The following is a 22,581-nucleotide window of genomic DNA, read 5'->3' on the forward strand; positions in this document are numbered from 1 at the left end:
CTATTCATCATTTCCATTTGGAAGAAGTAACTACATTCCTGCTTAGCTGTGACACTGCTTCCAGTACAATGTGTTTCAGTAATAAATAAAGTGCATGCTTTCAGTGAAAGTATACGTTTTTCAAATACATGTCTCTCTGGCATATTTCCAGAGAGCATGACAGACTATTTATGTTTTTGTTTAATGGCAACACTCACTTCTTTCTAGGAGCATTTTTGATGAATCTGCCAAAAAGGATGATGAGGTGTTTCGCACAGCAGTTGGCGACCTCAAACCAAAACGAGGAGATCTTACAGACTGAGAAAATCACGTTCTCGGTGACATTTGTTGATGGCAACAACCCTTTTCAAGCAGTTCAAGAAGGTAAGTCCATCAGCAGTCCACTTTGTATTTTGTTTTTTTTTTTTTGGTTCAATTCAAATGGCAATGAAATTGGATTTTTAAAAAGCCATAGCATGGACATCATTTTTGCATTTCTGCTGGGTTGCTTTTCTTTGAGAGAGTTATTTTATTGATGTTAATCCTGTGTTCCACTTCTGAAAGTGCAGAGTGTGGAAAGTTATTGTTTTAATTGAAATATAATATGAAAATGGACATAAATATTTACAATTAAAGCTTTACAACGTTTTATGACTTCAATGTGAATGAAACTTTCCTTCAAAATTTGACTTTCTATCTGAATTTTTACTCTTGTTTTTTTTGAGCTAACTGCCACCTTGAGCATTGTTACAACTTATGATGACATTTCAGTTGTATTTATGACAAATGTATTTCTGGAAGGAAAACTTTTAGACACTACAAACAAATCAAAGGCTTTGCACTGGGATCCTAACATACCTGACCCAGGCTATAAATTTTTACTCTGTACAATGTGCCAAATAATAAAGCACTTTCCTCCATTCTCTCTGTATACTTGAGTGAATTAAAATTTTTTGTAGATACAAAGTCATAAAAATACAAATTATTTTTATTATATTGGAATGATCATTTGTATGAATGAAGGTTTTGATTGCAACTTCTTAGACTAATAGAATTCTATTTTTGATGCTGTTATTCTAATAAAATATTTAGCCTTTTGATTGGCAAAGCACTCATTGTTCATGAAACTATTTGGTGCTAATCTATTTTATATTTTATTGTGGTAAATATTTAGATGAAAGATACTAATACAAAATTAATTTAGTCAAAAGAAGCATTTTGTTTCATTAAAACTTTGAAGAGGATTTGGCAGAAGAAAAGACGGATGAGATATTTAATGTAGTAAAGGTTAGCAGGAAACTTTTTAAAGACAAATATTGAAGGGGTAAGGAAAGTAAACACATGTTTTCAAAGAGTGTCCTTTTCATCTCATGTTGTATCTTTGTGATATACAGGTAACTTTTATTGGAATATGTTTTTGATCAGTAGCATTGGCTAATGTTGAAACTTATTTATGTTTATTTCTGTCAGTAAGACAATGGCTAGAACGATTAGTGGTCTAATGGATTTTCCTTCTTATTAATTTGATGGAATGAAAAAATATTATTTTAATGAAATGAACAGAAATGTTTTAAGTAAAAGCTGTTTTTGCAAAGAATACATTGCTTATAATGGTATGGTGGGATTTTAACAAGTAAATATCAATTTAAAAAATCAGATTAATATAAACATATCATTATTTACATTTTGAAATCAGAATTATCCTGGGAATTTGGGACTTTAAGTAATGGATATGATAAATTTTCTATAGAAACATTTAAAAGCTGTCTAAATTGATATTAGAATCCACTAAGCAAACTGCAAAATAATAAAGTAGAATTTGTGGAGAATACCCAAGAATGTAAAATAATATATGCACTAATAAGAATATGTTATTCATTTTAAAGAAATCTCTATGATATTTCTTTCTCAACTCTTTGTTTTAATGACTGGAATTGAGCAGGAAGAAAATGATGACCAATTTGTTTTAGTGACTATCTTCTCATTAACTACATATTAGGTAGAAAGGAGTTACAAAGGCTGAATAAATATGTCCCTAACACCATTTTTAGAGATTACACTTTGAAAAGCAAAGAGAACTTTTAAAATATCACAATTAATCTGTTTATATATTGCTTTGTGTAACCATTCTGCTGCCAGCTAAAATCTGGAAATAAAAATGTCTCTCAAAAGCTCTATTGCAACTTGAAAGGATTTGTGACACTGAAAGCAAGTGGAGAGAGGAAATAAGTTTTAAGTTTCCAAGACAGAGACCACTAGATATTTGTCACGAAAGAAGAAAAGGCATGACAGTTTGCCTAATGGTTTCTGATGCTAACAAGATGTTCTGGACCAGTTATTTTGATGGTCTACTCTGGGTGATGAACCTGGAATAAGTTCTAGGAAGCTCTGGAGCTAATTTGTTTCCCCATTCAGTATCTAGAAAGATCTCAGCTAATTTTAGAAGTAAAAATAATTCTTTCTAGAGCTCTTTTTGTAATTGATTGGTTCTAAAAAATAAAGAGATAATATTCAACTGAAAGAGAACAGGAAACAATTCAGAGGTATTTTCTTAAATGTTTTGAGGAAGTAATTTAGAAGAAAACCTCAATTGTGCCATCAAAGATGGCCAGTTTTTCTATGATCACATTCTTGCTGCAATACCATTAAAATCTATAATACAGTCTTAAATCAGCTAATTTGTTTTTTACATTCTAAAGAAGGACGAAAGATTCAAGAACATAGTTCTTACTGATTGTTTACCCGTTAACACTCCAGATGAACTTCTAAAAAATTAATGGTTTTGAGTTCTGTCTCCCTCTATCTTTTTGTTTTTTTGGTTTAATTGAATTTTAAAGTGTGATCCTTGAACAAATAGCATCATCAAGCATATAGATATTTGGTGATAATAACGAATAAGAATAGGGATCAGCCGACAGATAGATAAATGAAATGTAATAATCTGAAATCCTCAATTTATTTTTTTTTGTTTGTTTTTTATTGTTCTCTTGTTTGTTCTGTTGTTTGTTTATGCTTCTCTGTAGCTTTGGTTACAGTAAATTTTGGCATAATAATAATTATTTTTAAGGTGAGTTTCTAAAAGAAGATATCTTGGTTATAATACAGGATCAATATTCCATTCTCTAGAGCTAAATGACCATATTTTATCATCTTTATCATTATCCTGTAATATTAATCTTAGCACTTTTAGATAAGTGAACAGTAGAAAAAAAAATTCATGTTTTCACAAAAGTAATCTGGAAATAAACCACCTATTTTCAAATAATTATTTTTCCCTTTCTTTTGAATATAGCTGTTGATAAGCCACTGTTCATCTTTTGAGTTGTGTGATGTTAGCTAAAGGCAAAGAATTTTTGATACCTTAACTAAGGAGGTTTTTTGGCTTTTTTTTTGGTAGGCTAATTTGGTAGCTGAGATAAAGCTTTCTCCTTTAAGAAGAGATACAAAAGAAAAAAAATCATATGGGCTGTTTTAGAAAATCTAGAGAATTATAGGGGCGTAAGATTATATAAATGTAGTTGGATGTTTTTACTATATAGATGAAGTAATTGTAGAGAAAGAGCTAAACCAAGACCTTCAGACCACTGGTCCAATATTTTCCTTGCTACATCTGCTAACCATACATAAACATATATATATGAATAAGAGAGATCACACAGTGTATTCTAGGGCTTCAGTAAGTACTATGGGGAATGAAAAATGGTAGCAGATTTATATGTTGTCGTATGTATTACTTATTCATGGGTTTTAGATGGCATGGAGTGGTAGAAAAATTCCAATCTAGTTATCAACACCAGCTGCCTTGTATAAATCACTCTTGTTCTTTCACCTTTGGTTTTCCTCGTCTATAAATAATGAAGAAATCAGAACATAATTGATGTATTTTTAAGATCAGCTTCATCTCTGTAGATGAGATGTTTCGTGATTCTTTAGAACACATTTCCAGATTTAGAACTTCACAGGATTATAGAAATGATCATTAATAAGTTTCTCTTTGGAGAAGGCTTCACATTGCTGAAATTGCCTCCTACTTTTTCTGTAACTGCCTTCAAAATTAACTGAAAGGTTATTGGTACCTGTCCTTTGTTCTATTATCTCATCCAACTGTTCGCTGGAACCCAAAGAACTTATTACTGTCACCAGAATCGAGAAAGGCCCTTCTGTAGGTTCAGTGCCTGGACGAAAGCAACTGCTCCTAGATTTCTCTCCTTACTCCTCTCTTACAGATCGTTTCCTCTGTGGGATCTGTGTACTGGATATAACATAGATGCACGAATGTCTGGTGTGAAAGACACTGCTGTCTCTACTGAAAGCAATAGCAGTTGTTTATATTGTTAGCTCTTAGCTGAGACCAACACCACTATGAGCCATGAAAGGTGGGAATTTACACCAAAACAACGTCAGGGAAAGTCAGGGGAGTGCGTTTGTAAAAATATTCACATTGAAAGGTGAATGCAGACATGTGAATTCACGTATAATTCTTGCATGCATCGGATGTATCAGAAAGGATGTAAAGCACCATGTGTTGACATTGAATGGCAAGATTCAGTTAAAACATTTTGAAATAATTTCTCTTATTAGAAAAACAGCTAAAAATGAAATGCATAGTGAAAAGAGTGTAAAGGCAGAATTATACTGTAGAGTCACAAATGGTTCCATTCGACAGAAAAAGGAGCAACTACATAATTATTCTTCTTTCTGCTGTGCTGTACTGCAAACCATTATAAACAATATAGATATAAAAGCTGTTTTTAAAATAAAAAGAAGTCATGGTTAAGACTGTTCATCTGCCCCGTTTCAGTCTGGTCCACCTTCAGCTTACTCCTTCAGTACCACAGCGTGAATACTGATTGCTCCCAAAGAGTCTTGGAAAAAGTGGACATCTCACTTTAATATAGTGACCATTTCAGTAGGATTTCCCTCATATATCTTCCAAAATAAAATTATTGTAATTGTAAAGCAATGAGAATACTTTCATTTATGGTTCATGAAATGTCTCCTTTCTTTACAGTTATATATAAAGTGCACACGTATCCATATCATGTGCGTAATGGGGATAACAGGAGAGTAGCAGAGCCAAAAAGAGTATAAGGAACTCCAACTCTGAAAAAGCACTTCTCCAAAACACATCACCATTCAATGTGAATATTTCTGGTGCCGCAGGCTAAATCTGAGCAGTCTGGTTCAAAGAGGATGTAAGTGTAAAAGAATGATTTATGCGGCTGCACTATTTGATGCTTTATTCTGGGGCTTAGTCTCATCATTTATATTCCTCTCTGCTTTAATAGATAGTTTTACTGTGATAAAAAAAATCTGCTAATTCCAAAATGCTTAGATTGGATTCTGCAACTTCTCTAGCATAGGACTGCAGTGTGTATGCCACCTGTCAGCCTGTGTTTTCCTGGACCAATTTTGATAACTCCAATTCCAGCTTTATTTTCTGAATTGCCTGACAATATATTGAACTTGAGATTTGGTGGCTCCCAGGGCCAAGAAACAAAACATCATGTAGGTATAATTGTGCTCATTTGTTCGTTGTTCATTTTTTCATTCCTCCTTCCCGTCCCACTTCAGGGCCGGTGTTGTGCTTTGAATCCCAGTCTCTAGGCCCCGTCAATGCTCTGTGTAACTCCTGCCCAACTACATGTGCGAGCGGGTGGAAGGAATAAGTGATGCAGCTGACCGGCCATCTCCAAAAACTCGCACATTGGGAGGGTTACTGGATGTCCATTCAGTGGCTCTCTGGACCATTTGCTTCCCTCCATAAGTCTGGGATATTTAGGTTGGTCAATTCCCCAGCTAATCTCCTGCCAAGCCCGGGATCACTTTTCCTCCCTACCTGCCACTTTCTAAGGATTGGCTTATAAGGTCTGGAATCAGAATCTGCCTGTTGTGTGATCTTCAGTACCCATCATCAATGTAGTATTAAAGTATACAGAATTCTAATCTGTTAGGGACAACACCAGTATGCATTCTTTTAAACATCTCATACTAACCCTTTCCATTGAAGAATTGCCTATCAAGAAAAATTAAAATAATATATATTTGGAATCTAATTTTGAAAGCACTCAGTCAAATCAGTCTATCCAAGTACTTCTTAAAAGCTTAGTACTTTTCCAAGACTGGGTCAGCCACAATAGGAGATAACAACAAAAATAGAAGACACAGTGTCTGACTGCAGGAAGCTTAAAAACCTGAAGAGGGCTGTGGATTTTTGGAGTGTGAAAAGACGTCATTGCCTTCTACCCGTAACTTGGGTTTTTAATTGTGTTCGTAGTAGAAAGGAACAAATGTTCTAGCTTTTTAAAATATTTACTTTTCAGAAAAGAGAGAGAATTTCTTTAAAGATTCTAAATTTCTAAAATTCATTGTTTTATTTTTTAACATAATGTTAATGAAGATACAAATTGCAGAACTTAATCCTTTTTTTTCTGTGATTTATTGTTGTACTCCTGTATTGGTAAGCCTTCCCCTTATCTCATTCCATACCACACTCTTAAAGTAACAGGTCTCTAATACTATGAATAGATTGAAATTGAGATATTTGTAGACCTCTATATCATAATTTTGTGGGCTTTATGCTTCGAGGCCTTTTACCTCGCTATATCTATGACTATGTACTATTGTGTAAGTTACCTCATAAAATATATATTGTAGCAATATGTGCTACACTGGATCTTGTTTTGTTTAGAGGAATCTCTAGCAGCTTTCTGTGAAAGCTGTGTTTAACAGAAGTAAAGATTTATTCTTTTATTGTTGCTTAAGTGTTCCTTCTTTCCACCAAATATTATTCTCATAATAATAGCACGCTACTTTCTTCCGTTCTCTTTCTGCCCCTACAGATACAGTGCATGATTATGGCAGCATAATTCAGTTTTTAATCTCTTTTTATGATACTGACTTGGTAAAAGAATCACCTATATGTCTTAAAGTGACTCTGAATATATGGTTTATTGGATTAAAAACCACACTTAGCTACACTCTGCAGTTATAATGAGAGTCCATTGTGCAGTCGCAAAAATAATTTAAGTTCCTGTTGGACAAACCAAAGATGACTTTACTATATTTAGAATTTTTAAACTAGTATCAATATTATAGATATGCAGACTTCAAGTGATCCAGTCTACTTGCTTAATTTGAGACCAAAAATAACTTGACTTTTTATTTTAACATTTATCACCTATTTTTGCATGTCGTTGGCAAGTGTTGTTAGGTTTCTGGGAATCACACTATGTGGAGTCTTTTAGTACTCATGCAACATTTTGTTGAATTATCTTGTAATTTTCAATAGAATTATTATTGAAACACTCACTTTTAAAAGGAACACACACAAAGCCACTGCAATAGGAAATTACATTTTCTGAGAAAAGAGAGAACGAATCAGCAAGTACTTTTGTGGTGCCTGTGAGCAGTCGCTTTGAACTAATTACTTTGCGCAATGCTGTGCTCTCCATTGGTTGTCCTGTACGTAGTCTTACGAGGTTAGCTTGACCTCCGTTATCGTGTGTTAGGTCCTGCACTATGTGTGCTCCTCTTCCTTCTGCCCTCCCACTATATTGCTCTTTTTTAACCCTCATTCATTCCCCTTTTAATCCTTGACTCTCCATATTGTACTGTATACACAGGATATCTACATTTGAGTCAGTATATGTCTTAAATTTGATGCCATTTATCCTCCTTGGAAAGGTGATGAAAATTAAGTGCATAGGCCATGGAATTAGGTAAATCTGCCTTTATGTGAATTCTGCTCCATCTCTTACTCTCTGTGGGACCTTGAGCACACCTAGTGTTGCTGAGCCTCAGTTTCTTCATATATAAAATGGGGATAAATACATACTCCATGGGATTGCTATGATTATGTGATTATTGTATGATAATTACATGGAATTATAATTACGGTTTTTGAGTTCCTCTACTAATCTAAATACCTCTTAATAATAGTGGAGTACATGATGATTTAGTATCATTGCATGTGTCCATCAGTAAATTTCTATCCTTTTCTGACCTTACCTCCCCAAACGTTGTCCACCACATGTATTGGTGGTTCCCATGCATATCACTGATAATACTAGGCTTAGTATCTGCCAAGTCAGTGTCATTTTTTTGCTCAACTGAGTCATTCCTTATCAAGATCCTGAATGCTGGGGTTGTAAACATATTATAGAAATTAAATGCTTCTGCTTTTTTCTCTCTTTCTGGGCTAGTTCTGCTAGTCAGCACAGGAAGATGGGAATTATGTTTGTAGTATAATTTACTTGGCAAATAGTAGTGATGTTGCAACATGTGTACTTAGGGTTGGGAGGATTTAAAATACCTTGTTACCAGTTCTGGGAAGTAGAGAAAGCCTGTGGAGACCAAATTGAAGCTTTCTGATGCTTTGTGTAGGCTTAATATGATCAGTGCAGTATATAAGGCACTGAGTCATAACTAAATGGAATTCAATTGTAGAGATGCATAATGTTGTGGAAGAGCGATATATGTGAAGGTTGAACATAGAAATGAATTCAAGGAAAGCTTTATGCTTTGAGAACTGCATCATGTCTGTATTTTGAGTTTATTTCTGACATGATAGGTTAAAAGATTATCTTTCTATATTCCACACATTTTCATTCCAGCTATACGTGTGCAAATATTAACTCTAAAAACTTGATCATTAGTTTCTTTGAATTTCCAGTACTAATCTTCATTAGCACATGAAATCGTGTTATTTTCTCAGGAATTCATTCCTCATTTCAAGTCATATTTGCTTTTTGGTCCTTGGTAGACTAATATAATATGATGGCAAGATTGGCTAAACTCATTCCTTAAGCTCTATTTTCAAAAATAGAAAAGACTTAAAATGTGTATTATATATGAGAAATATATTCCAAAGTGGACAATAAATATGTTTTCTCAAAATGTATTTTTTTGGGGGAAAAAACTGTTATACAAATCAAAGTCAGAAACAATTCTATTACAGAGAATATTTTTGAATAGAATGGCTTGAATTTTCAATAATATTTTTTGTACTTTACTTTTGAATTTACACTCATTTAAAATTAAACAGAATACTTTGAAGTGGTCCTGTGTGCTTATTCATATTATTAAAACTGAGCAATATGTAGATAGCTCTGGTGACAGAAAGTAGCTAGAGGATAAAAAGGACATGTGCTTACTGGTCAAAAAATAAGAAACTGACACAGAGCCTCATTTTACCTGCTCCCAAATCCTGTTCTTATTCTTTTATATTTATTTGTCAATAATCTTTATTGTTTGGAATAAGTAATTTCATGTTTTTATTCTGTTTTGAATTCTAAGTGTTGTTGCCCAGTTTAAAGGAGTTTTATCTCCATATTAACTAATCATATATATATATATATATACATACACACATTTATATATGCACACCAATACATATACATATGTGTTATTAAAATATACCTTTATATTATATACTATATCCACATAGATGTTATATATCTATAAATTATATCTATATAGTATACATATATGTTATATATGTATATATGCCCTGTATATCAGATATACAGGGCATATAATATATATGCAATGTTATATAAATAAGTTCACCAAAGCACTTCTTTCGTTTGGTCATCCTTCCAGTGTTGATTCATGCTTTTAAAATAAGGGTGATTTTAAACCCTTATTTACTATGTCTGTTAAAATGGAACAGGGCAGGTTTGTTGTCAAACTGTCATGATTCATTATCCAAAATTCATGCCAAGACTCCATAAGAGCACAGAATGAATCACCAGCTTACACTTCTTTTCCCTGGAAATTGCTGAAAGCTCAAGTATGGGAAGGGTAGACCAACTGGCAGAAAACTATGAATCACCAGGAACAATTCATTATTCTTTCAAAAATCAAAATTAAAGTTGTTCCCTTATTTGTAAGATACTTTTAATGCACCAACTATACACTATATTAGGAGTTTATACAGATGAATGAGACAAATTTAACTCAAGCATCCAATGAATTTATAGCCCAGTAGAGGAGATATACAAAAAGAGCTAAGCAAACAAATAAATATTCTTTTTTTTTTTTTTTGTGAGGAAGATTAGTCCTGAGCTAACATCTGATGCCAATACTCCTCTTTTTGCTGAGAAAGATTGGCCCTGGGTTAACATCCGTGCCCACCTTCCTCTACTTTATATGGGATGCTGCCACAGCATGGCTTGACAAGCAGTAATGTTGGTGTGTGCCCAGGATCCGAACCTGTGAACCCTGGGCTGCCTAAGCGGAGTGCATGAACTTAACCTCTGCACCACTGTGCCGGCCCCTATATTCTTTTTTTTTAATTGAAGGAGTGATATAAAGGAAAATAAGGGATACTATGATAGAAAATAACAGGTGATGTATGTGCGTGTGTGTGATTTAAAACCAGGAGCTTAACAGGAGAACATGATGTAATCCAGGCAGAAATAGAAGTATAATGGTGTACACCTGAAATTTATACAATGTTATAAACCAATGTTACCGCAATAAACAACAACAACAAAATAAAACCAGGAGCTTATTTTTGATAGAGTGATTATGGAAGATACAAAAGGTAACGTTTAAGCCAAGATTTGAGGTTGCAAAGTAGCCAGCCATGCCAAGAGGAGATAGCATTCCAGGCTGTTGTATATGGGAAAACCATTTGGAGGCGTGGTCTTTCTGTGTTTGAGGGATTAGATTATCTATTAAATACTCAAGTTTTTCATCTGTTGCTTTATGAATGTTTATTTCCATCCTCAAAGCCGTTATTTGCTGGATAACATATTACTCAGGAGTTTGTTACCCAAATCTGCTTCAGTTTTTCCCTTGGAAATAGAGTATGTTCCAAAGGCAAGCGTGGTTGTCCTGCAGTTCTCACTGACATCTAGGGCATGGGGATGCCATTCTTGATTCCCTCTTGGATTTGAAATTCACCTCTCTGTAACTCTGATTTTCAATATAGTGATGGAAACATTTGGGCTTTTCGTGTAAGTGTTCTTCTTCCTAGGAAAAAGAAATGAAATAAAACGAATCAAAGAAAGAATTTTATTCGATTTTCCTGGTCTTTTAATACAGAGTAATGCATAGAGATATAGTAATGTCTAAAACTAGGAAAGAATCATCATTTTGTGGGTTTGACATTTGCTGTACACTCCAACAAAAGCCCCTTTTGAAAAGCCCAATGATAAGAAGTAACATTTTTTTATTTGTAACTTACTATATCCCATGAACTGTTAAAAGAGCCTCATTTTTTTTCGCGTAATTTTTATACTGTTTTGGGCCGGCCCCGTGGCTTAGCGGTTAAGTGCGCGTGCTCCGCTGCTGGCGGCCCGGGTTCGGATCCCGGGCGCGCACCGACGCACCGCTTCTCTGGCCATGCTGAGGCCGTGTCCCACATAACAGAAACTAGAAGTATGTGCAGCTATGATATACAACTATCTACTGGGGCTTTGGGGAAAAAATAAATAAATAAAAATTATAAAAAAAAATTTTTTTATACTGTTTTATAGGCTATTACGTAGTTACTATTCTCATTAGTGTTTTACATGTGGGGAAACTGAGTCCAACTAGGTTAGGTAACTTGTCACACCTGAAACCTTTAGAATAGTGCCTAGAAAACTGGTTTCTCTTTAAGTCTGTTAATTGGGAGTTCTAGGCATGTATCAGTGGGAGGGGGAGAGTGAGGTCGATGTATTTATCTTCTGTCTCCTGTGTGAGGTCGCCTTGGGCTGGCTGTGTACCTCAAACAAAAGTCATACTTTTCTAAAGGCAGCCTACTGTACATCACTGTCTCCATCAGAACTCCACTAATTTCTCTCCTCTCCATCCTTTGGACCTAGGACTGCTTACCACCTCACGGTTACTAGCTCTGAATTCTTGTACTAGCTCTCATTTTTCTGCTACACTCTACCCACACCTGTGTAATTCACCCCTTTGGAAAAGAAACTCTTCTCAAATTATCCTATTTTTAAGTGTGCCATTGTTTCCTGTTGGGATTTTAACTGATATCATTATTAACCACTACTCTCTGCTGCCTATGTGGAGAAGCTCGTCTTAGCTTACTCTTCATGATTTGATGACTTGTCCAGTCCAATCAGGAAGTGTTGTTATATATTGGAATGTATTATTCAGATTTAATGCTTGCATCATTTTACAAAACTTAGAAAGAATGCCTCACATAGATCTTTAACCTCTTTCTGTCTTTTAGAAGCTGAAATCTTTATGTCCACAGGTATTTTAAGAGTGCAGCAAAGGCTGACTTGATGTTAGAGATGTTGAGCGGCAGCATCCCTTTAGAAAGGTGGTAGGCCCGACCAGAACCAGGACTGATCTTCATGTTAGCCACCCCACAGCAGAGGTGAATGACTGCTCATTAAGGACACTTGATTCTTTTTACTTAAAATAATATGACAAATGGAATGAACTTTATGAAAACTACTGTTCCAGATACATATGTAAAATGTCTCTTTTTGAAAATCCTCTACATTGATTAAGAAAGTTGATCAATCAGTTGTTCAAAAAATGTTGACTATTTTTATTCCATTTTCTGTGGGAAGAAGTTTTTCTATATCTTCTATTCCATTCTTTGTAGGAATGCTATATTGTGAAAACTAGACTCCTTATTAAGTTGCTGAAGTAAAAAAAAAAAGCACATTTTATTGTTAGACAAATTGCACAGCCAAGATTTTTTTTACTTAGTAACTGGTAAAGACTGATAAGGGGAAACTAACAAGCTACAAAAGAACTATGTTGCATTTTATCTCTTTTTATTTCCCAGGCCCATGGTTTAATAGATACTGATGAACAGCAAATGGCCAAACAGCAGGCAGCAGAGCAGGAGGGAAAGCACCCAAGGTCCCCAGAAGCAGAGCCAGCATTATAGGATCCCTTATTCCTGCATTGACCCCACATTACTCAGCATCCCAGAACAAGATAGCGGTCGAGTGAGCGAAGAACATAGGGGTAACCCAGGAGCACTCTGCATCTTCAAGGAGCTTTAGACTATTAGTGAAGATTAAATATATGTGTATGGATAACACAAATACTAGGCAGTAGTTCCATGAGGAACAAAATACAAAGTTCAGTAGAAAATGAGATGATTTACCTCAAGGGATACTGAGTTGAGGGAGAAGGTAAAGAAGAAATAAAGGGGACAAATAGTAAGCCATGTTTTCTGCTCTGAAAGGAGAAAAGATCTAATCAAAGAAACAGGCATGTCCAAACATACTTCTTTGTGACTGAAAAATGTGATCTGGGAGGTGAGGGTGAAGTGAGGATGGAAATACCAGGTGACAAGGACAGAAAGGTCACTTTTCTGTCAAGGTCTTCATCCTCTTCCCAGCTTCAAGGTCACCTCTTTCCAAAACCAGTGGTAGAATAGTGAACTCAGCCTGGAAAAAATCATGATTCAGCAAGTAAAAATTAAGTACAAATAAGGACATCAATAAAGACATCAGCCTTCATATAGCAAAGTCTTAGAATTTCTTTTAAAATGCAGTGAAAGTACTGAAATGATTTGAGCTCAAAGATGCTGCTTCAAAGGCACAATGCCTCCACTTTGTTTTAAGAGCAAGTGATATTTTAAAAATAATTATTCTACATCTACAGCAGAATAATTGCTTTTCACGTTAGAGAAAAAGATAAGCACCCAAGTTTTGTAATATAAGAAATGTTATGCATATGCGTTAACTGATGCTCTCGAAGGACGTTTACTCCCCGTTTGGCGTTGTGTGCTGCAACTCGGTGTTGTGTACTGTGCTCTTATGTGGAAACATGGATCGTTTCCTAACTGAGTGGACAGAGTTAGGTAAAGAATAATGGTTCTTTTATATGCATAGTCTGTGATCACTATCTTTTTTTTTTTTCCCTTGAAGTGAGATAATGCTTTAACTTAAAAGCATTTTTATTGGTCTGATTATCACAAGTGGCCAATGAGCCTAGTTTATCTGGAAAAATATGCTCTGCAATCTGTGAAAGTCAGCATTCATTGTTTGATAATTATTGATTCATTTATTCTTTCATCTAAATAAATATTACTGAGAGCTTATAATTTGCAAAATACTATAAGTGCTGAAAGAAATACCAAGATGCTTCAATGTGGTTTCTAGCCTCAAGAATCATATGTTTAGCAAGTAACAGACATAAATAACGTTAACATAGATGTAAATAATCATGATAAAAAGTACAGTCAATTATAAAGTCCTCAATAGCAGTAAGGATGAAGTGTTATGGGATTTCGAGGGGCACTGATGTTAGCTCTTAGTTAGCTTTCCCTCCTTTACCCACAGCTAGAAATACTTGTTTGTCCCTACATGTTCCATGTGACTCCAATATTTGGTACCAAATATAACAGTCCACTGGAGGTAATTTAGCATCATTTCGGCTTTGTTGCCAACCTTGCTATGTTGCTAATTTATGTTCATTCACTCAATTAATTCAACAAATATTTATTGAGCGTCTGCTATGAGAATTATTCGAGGAACTCACGGTGTAGCAGTGAAAACACAAATTTCCTGCTTTGCTGGAATGTATATTCTAGTTGAGGAAACAACAAACAACAAACAATATGTACAATTTCAGGTTGAAGAGTTGATATGGAAAATAAAAAATGAAGCAGCATAAGAGGGATAGAGATGATAAAGGTGGGGTCATTTTAAATAAAAGTCAGGAAAACAGCTTTCTGAGAAGACGGCTTGGAGCAGAGACCTGAAAGATGAATGTGGATGTCTGGGGAAGGCAGAGTGTGCAGCAACTAAGTTCTGGTAATGGTGTTAGTAACTCGAATTCTTCTGTCTTCTCAGGACCATATTAATACCTGATTTCCTTTAATCGTTTACCTATCTATCTTTGTGAGTACCTGTGAATTATCTGGCCGGTACCTGAGGTCACTTATATCTTCAGGTCCTGCCTTGCTTTTGCAAATTTGCTTTGTAAATTGAAGTCCTGTATTTGAACTTCTGCCCTAGGATTGATGCCCAGCCACCCACACCCCCATGCTCCAGATGCAGCCTGTCTGACTTTCTCATTGTGTGTGGAAACCTTGTCATCAGGCTTGAGAAGAGAGTCAGTGAACTTGCTAGTTACTTACTCTCTTTCCTGTCAACAGTTTGTGTGAATTATTGCTATTATCTGTTACCATAATTTGAATAATCCCTTCTCATGCACTATATTAAACAGTTCAAAATAGATTCTTCTTCTCTTCTTCAATAGCACAGCTTTATCTGGCTCACTGGCCCCCCCAAATAGGACTAATTTCCCAGCTTTTCTTGCAGTTATCTAGAAGCCAATGGAACGTGAGTGGAAGTATGGACAATTTACAAGTCATTTCCAGCTTAAAGACAAGCAACTTGCCCGGGACTAACACGCCCCCCCCCTTTCAGTGAGCTGGATATTGATGTGGCTGTGACCAGCTTTGACCTCGCAGCTAAGGACAACACACTAGAGGATTTCAGAGCAACAGGATAGAGGGAACCTGGCTCCCCTGTAGAGCAGAGCTGCCCTGGGTGGACTGCACCTGTGAGGGAAATCCACCTCTATCTTATTTAAAGCCTATCCTGTTTGGGTTGTCATTGTTCCAGTAGGTTAAACCTTAGCACAACAATTATATGTGCCTCTCTAAACATCTCACTAGATGAAATGGATACCCACTGCTCCTGCTACCCTAGTGCGGATTTCCAATTTTGAGGACCTAGGTACTGCACTTCTGTTTTCCCCCCTACATTTGTGGCTGTCTCCCCGCTGCTGCTGCTGTTGCTACTCTCCCTCCTTCTCCAACAGCTGTATTGAGGTACAATTTACACACCATAAAATCCATCCGCTTTGATGTACAGTTCAATTATTAGTAGTAAATTTATAGAGTTGTGCAATCATCACCAAAATCCAATTTTATAAAATTTCCATCACCAACAAAATCCCTCATGCCCATTTGCGGTCAATCATTCCCCATTCCCACAGCATCCCCAGCCAACCACCAGTCTGTTTCTATAGATTTACCTCTTCTGGCCATTCATATAAATGAGACTAGATAATATGTAGTCTTCTGTGTCTGGCATCTTTCACTTAGAATGAGTTTTTGATGTTTATCCATGTTGTAGCATGTATCAAGAATATGTTTCTCTAATGATGAATAGTGTTCCTTGTAGAGATATGTCACATTTTGTTTTTCCATTCAAAAGTTGAGGGACTTTAGATTGTTTCCACTTTTTGATTATTATGAAAAATGCTGCTATGGATCTATATATAAAATTCATTGTGTGAACATGTATATTTCATTTTGTATCTTAGTCGGCTTGGGCTGCTGTAACAAAATACCACAGATTGGGTGGTTTAAACAACAGAAAATTTGTCTTCTCACTGTTCTGGGCACCAATATCAAGGTGCCAGCAGGGTTGGTGTCTGGTGAGAGCTCCCTTGGGTTGCAGAAGGCTGCCTCCTCGCTGTGTGCTCACGTGACCTCTTCTTTGTGTGTGCATGGAGAGAGAGAGCAAGATCTCTCATGTCTCTTCTCATAGGACACTAATTCCTTTGGATCAGGGCCTCCCCTTGTGGCCTCATTTAACCTTAATTACTTCCTTAGAGGCCCCGTCTCCTAATGCAGCCACACTATGGGGTTAGGGCTTCAATATTCACATTTTGGAGAGACATAAACATTCAGTTCTTAAGATTTTTCTTGGGTCGACATCTAAGAAGGGAATTGCTCAGTCATATGGTAAATTAATGTTTAACTTCTTAAGTAACTGCACAACTGTTTTCCAAAGTGAGTGTGCAGTTTTACCACTAGCAATGTATGAGGGTTCCAGTTTCTTCCTACCCTTGTCAATTTTGTGAAATATGTGAAGTAGTATTTAATTAAGGTTTTTATTTGTATTTCCCTAATAATTAGTGATATTAAGTATCTTTTCCTGTGCTTACTGACCATCTATATATTTTCTTTGATGAAGTGTTTTCCAAATCTTATGTTCATTTTTAATTAGATTTTTTGAATTCTTATTAACTTTAAATATTCTTTTTACGTTCTTGATAAAAGTTCTTTGTCAGATATGTGATTTGCAAATATGTTTTCTCTGTCTTTTTTTTTCCTTTTCTTAATGGTGTGTTTTGAAGTAAAAATTTTAATTTTTTTGAAGTCCAGTTTATCAACTGTTTTCTTCTAAGTATCTTGCTTTTGGCATTGTATCTAAGAACTCTCTGAATAATCCAAAGTCATTATGATTTTTCCTGTTTTCTTCTTAAAATTTTATATATTTAGCTCTTATATTTAGAGTTAGTATTTGAGTGTGGTGTGAGGCAATATTTTGACGTGTGAATATACAATATACCTTGCACTATTTCTTAGAAAGATTATCCTTTCTCCCATTGACTAGCCTTGGCACCTTTGTTGAAAATCAATTGACCATAAATATAAGGGTTTATTTCTGAAGTTTCAGTCCTGTTCAGTTAATCTATATGCCTGTCCTTATGCCAATAACACATTGTAGCTTTCTAGTAAGTTTTCAAATTGAGAACTGTAAATTCTCCTTTTCTGTTTTTTTCACACTTATGTTTGACTATTGAGTTCTTTCCATTTTCATGTAAATATTAGGATCAGCTTTTAATTTCTTCAAAACAGCTTTCTGGGAAATTGACAAGGATTGTGTTGAATCTATAGATCAATTTGAAGAAGATTGCTCTCTCTCTCTCTTTTTTTTTTTTTTGAGGAAGAGTGGCCCTGAGCTAACATCTGCCAATCCTCCTCTTTTTTTGCTGAGGAAGACTGGCCCTGGGCTAACATCCGTGCCCATCTTCCTCCACTTTATATGGAATGCTGCCACAGCATGGCTTGACAAGTGGTGTGTCAGTGTGAGCCCGGGATCTGAACCGGCGAACTCCGGGCCACCGCAGCAGAGCGCGCGCACTTAACCGCTTGCGTCCCCGGGCCAGCCCCAAAATTGCTCTCTTAACAATACTGAGTCTTCTATTTCATGAACGTAGAATGTCTCTCCATTTATTTAGATCTGCTTTATTATTATTTTAATATTATTCTTTGATTTTCATTGTACAAGTCTTATATTTTTAATTTCTTCCCTAGGATTTTATCCATTTTGATGCTATTTTAAATGGAATCCTTTCCTGAATTTTATTTTCAGATCTTTCTTGTTAATGTATCAAAATAATGTTTTACATGTATATTGATCTGGCCACTCATGACCTTTGATGAACTCAATTGAAGTTTTTTGGGTATCCTTTGGGATTTTCTAAAAACAGGATTGTGTTACGCAAATAAAGAGTTTTAATTCTTCCTTTCTAATTTGGGTGTCTTATTTCTTTTTTCTCTCCTGATTGCACTGGCTAGAACCTCTAGTACGATGTTGAATAGGACCTTGAGAGGAGAAAACTTTTCCTGTTTATATTTTAGAAGGAAAACATTTAGTCATTCAAATTAGAGTATAACGTTAACTCTATATTTTCCGTAGAGGCCCTTTATCATGTTGAGGAAATTCATGGGATTTATGGGAGTTTATCAAGGCCCACTATGACTCTCTCATTTCCCAGACCTCCTTATTAAATTTCTAGCTAGTCTTCTGGTCTGTTACTTGATTGAACTTGCAACCTCAGGTTTGCTGAGACCTTGACCTTCCTAGATTGTTTGATATCAAGATTGCTGTCGTTTACTACAATGCCCTGGAGTGTGATTTTTTCCCACGTATCATTCTGAATCCAGTCAGCTCCCTCTGGCATGGAAGCTGTTAATTTTCACGTCCTTCCCTGCCTGGTAGAACTCCTTTTAATGGAGCTGAGGGGAGAGGTAGGGGATGAGGCTAAAATACCATGGACTCACTGATCTTATATAATGTTCCAGTTGTTCTTTGAATAAGTGATTTTGAGTTTCTAGTATGCCTTTGGTCAATTTTACGAACCTGAAATGTTTTGTTTAGTTTTTTGGTCAGTTTTGTCCAGTTTCATCACTGCTTTTTTGGGGAGATTTGCTGAGCTCCACACTTTGTCATTTGTGAAGTTCCACACACTTCCCTTTTTTTTACAAGAGGGATAGATAGATAAAGATAGAGAACTTTAGATCATAATATTAAGATTTTTATGGAGAAAGTATAATTTTAGCTAAACTGTGAATGGTAGGTAGTATATGAAATTCACTTTTCAGGGTAATTCAGAAGGAGAGGAGTTATCAGAAAAGTGGATTATGGGTAGGGGACAGTCAATAGTTTAGTTTGTCTAGAACTTTAACTACTTCAAGGACCGGATAAGATTGGCATGGTAGATTGAAATGTGCTAGTAATAGGTTTTGAATATCAAACTAAGGTTTCTGAATTCACTGTCCTAGGAAGTAGCAAAGAATGAAAGGGTTTGAGTGGTGGAATAACATGCTATGTACGTATGTATTTTAAGAAAAAGAAAATAGCTTTCCACAATATAAGTGATAGATTAAAGGTCAAGAAACTGATATCAAGGAAACTAGTTAGGAATTTGTTGAAATAGTAGTCTAGGTGGGAGGTACTAAGGAATCAGACTAGGATAGCTGTAGTGGGAAGGGGAAAAAGTGAGCTGCTCTGAAGCTATGCTACAGGAAGACTGGGCATCTTCTTCTTATTCTGGGGCCAGTAACAGGGAAAACCAAAGAAGATTCCTAGCTTTTGGTCTTTACAACTAGACAAATATACAATTAAAATAAATAAGGGGCATAAAAAGAAAGACATATATAGGGTAAATAAGTGTAAATGATAGCTAATATTTATTGAGTTCTTACTGTGATCAGGCATAGTGAGAAGGGAAACAAAGAAAGAGCAAATTTGAAACTGAAAGAGGAACCAGTGGAGATTATTTCTGAGGAGAAAATCCTTCTCTTTGGGGTGGTTATCTTAACTGTCATTCAATGTTGTTTGGATGTGGACTGTAAAAAGCCCATGGATTCTAGAAATAAGGAAACCATTGATTAAGTAATGGAGAGAAGTTTCCTTATAGTGTTAGTGGTGTTAATGGAAGACCAGTATAAGCAGTAAGGAATGAGTGGATGGGAAGGACTGAATATCAGGAGTAGAGTCTTTCCTCAAAATTTGATGATGAACTTATATGTACAAGAGTAGCTAGAGTTTAGTGAAACATTGAACATATGGGGGTATTTTTGAATTGAGTAGAAAAAATCCAGAGTGGAGAGAGAGAGAGATTTATGATGGCAGTTTGATTTAGAAAGGTGTTAAAGAGGAAGATTTGGTAAATAGTGAATTATTGAGCTGCTGGAACAATCATGTTTGTTGATACAAAGAAGGAAAATTGAGGAAATTCATGGGAAGTGGTTGTAATTGTCTCAATAATACTTAAGGCAATGGGACACTGGGGAAGTGTGGTAGAGAGTGGAAAAGGTTTGGAAATGCTGCTGGGGTGAGTCAATTAGGGATGATTGAAAATATATCTCAGTCATGGTAAGAACCAATTTGAGATTTCATAATGAGAATCTGTAAGAGATTATATAAGACCACTTTCATGATATTCTCCAGCAATATTAGGAATCTATCAGCATAACAAAGGTCACAATTTTAGGTATAAATATTGTTTTATCTATTTTTGTAGTTAGGTGTTATTTTCAGAACTTTCTTAGGATTATAAGAAGTCTTGTGAGTGAAGGAGCCGTTAGAAAGGAAAAATAATTTCTCTTGAAATGGATGCTGTTTCCACATTCTCCTTCTTTTTGTTAAGTCCACATGTGATTATGTGAGGAGATTTGATAATGTTTCTGTAAAAGAGAGTGGTAAGAAAAGGAAGAAAAGTAAAGGGTTTAAAAATTTTGCAGTAATTCTATTTTTTCCCCTGGGCTTTTTCCATAGTTTATGTGTTCACAGTGAACACTGATCTCTTTAAAAAGAGAAGATTTCCTGAGGACGTTTAAGAGGCTTCATTTATCCTGTGGTAATTTATAGAGTGTATTATTTAGCTCGTGGTTCTGGGACAATCATCCTCATCATCTAAAGTGGTAAAGTGGAAAGTGCGTCCAATTTGGAGTCTAAAGCATTAGTTTCGTTCCTGGCTCTGGCTCTTAAGCAATTTCTCTGAGTAAATATTCTTGAATTGTAAAATGGGGATAAAAAAAATACCTAAATGACTTCACAAGTTTGTTGTGAGATTCCACTAGGTGATGGATTGGGAAGTCTATATGATCTATTAAGCTATGGCTTTTATTTTTAAATCCCGTATTCATCAGCATGCAGGCCCATACTAGCCTGGAACTGAAGCTTCTGTTTCTTCCAAAAACATTTTATTAGTTTGAATAAATAAAGTTCAGCACCATTGGGAAGCTTTTGAAGATGAAAAATTTGTTGTCTGAGTTTGAATAAACTTTAAAGTGTCTGCAAGAAAGTAATAAAATTCTGAAGATTTCAGGCTGATTGTTTCAAAGAAAATTAAATAGTTATTTTATAGAAACTTTAATTTATTGAGCACGCACTAGTAGATATACATTGAAGCAATATGTTTGTTATTATATTGAATAAAATACCTAGTTTTCTTCATATGATTAAAATGCACTACAATCACAATCAATTCAGTAATCTGAATTATAAATAAATCCTAGGTATATATATGACCTGCTTATCCTCAGTGTGAACTGCGCAGTACAATGGTAAATAGAAGAAATAGATTTTTATCTTCTCTGGCCTGAGTAATAAGAGATTCCTCCAACTTACATGAAAAATAGCTATATTATTTACTTAGTTTTTAACTTAAGAAAACTATATGTAAACATGGAGCTAAGTGCTGGAAATATAAAGATCTCCATCTGTGATCATCCCTGCCTTGAGGAGGTTTTATTCCAGTTGAATAAGATGTGCACATTCTAGTAGTCAGAGATGGTAGAGGCATGTGTTCATACCAAAATAGCTTGAAGAAGAACTTGATTCTGCTCATGTAAGCAAGAATTTTTTTTTTTTCTCTTCTGCTATGATTATCCTGGAGTAATTACCATAGTAAACGCTGTGGCACTGCTGACACCCACATAGTCATATTCCTTCTGTTTATGTGAAAGGCGGCACTATTGAGTTGGAACTCAATTTTTTCCATGAATGCATTATTCAAAAATACTTTATCTATGCATATAGCTGAAATTTTGCGCCGTAAAATTGAAGATTATAATTTTTGCCAATTGTTTCAAAACAAGCTGTCTAAAAGGATAAGGGAGAATAAATGTGAAATAAAGAAAGGTTTGATCAGAGTTATATAACCTAATATTTGCACATATTTTGATTCTCACTTTCATCTTTTATTTGTTTAAACCCAAAACCCCCAGAAAATTCCACTAAAAATGGAATTTCACCATCATATTTGAAAAATAAAGCCATATGATATGGCTTAAATTTGTGGCTAGCCTTTGGAAAACAAGTTATTTTTGAGCCACTTATATCTATGGCAAAGTTCCAGATTTAATACATTTAATTAATATTAATATTATGGCTCACACATTAAAATTTCTCAGATTCTACAAAGACTCAGGCTCAGCTCCAGTTCTCAAGGCTGGTTGGGAACAGGGAGATCAAATCCTAGTTAAGTCACATTCTTTACTAGCCCTGAACCTGTAGATGTTAACTCCCTGTAAGCTTCAGTCTCTCCATTTGTAAAATTAATCTGGTAGTAATAGGCATGACC

General features: G+C 35.3%; 1 protein-coding gene across 1 annotated transcript in view; it reads left to right on the forward strand.

The window, feature by feature from the left end:
- The first annotated feature begins 217 nt into the window (after window positions 1-217).
- The window catches only part of GRID2 (glutamate ionotropic receptor delta type subunit 2), a 1,161,595-nt gene continuing 1,139,231 nt past the window's right edge, over window positions 218-22,581 (forward strand). Inside the window, exon 1 of the mRNA XM_058547512.1 lies at window positions 218-363. Within this exon, the coding sequence (XP_058403495.1) occupies window positions 219-363 (145 nt within the window). The 5' untranslated portion in view covers window position 218. The remainder of the gene's footprint in view (window positions 364-22,581) is intronic.

Source organism: Diceros bicornis, chromosome 8, assembly GCF_020826845.1.
Source record: "Diceros bicornis minor isolate mBicDic1 chromosome 8, mDicBic1.mat.cur, whole genome shotgun sequence".
NCBI classification, from domain to species: Eukaryota; Metazoa; Chordata; class Mammalia; order Perissodactyla; family Rhinocerotidae; genus Diceros; species Diceros bicornis.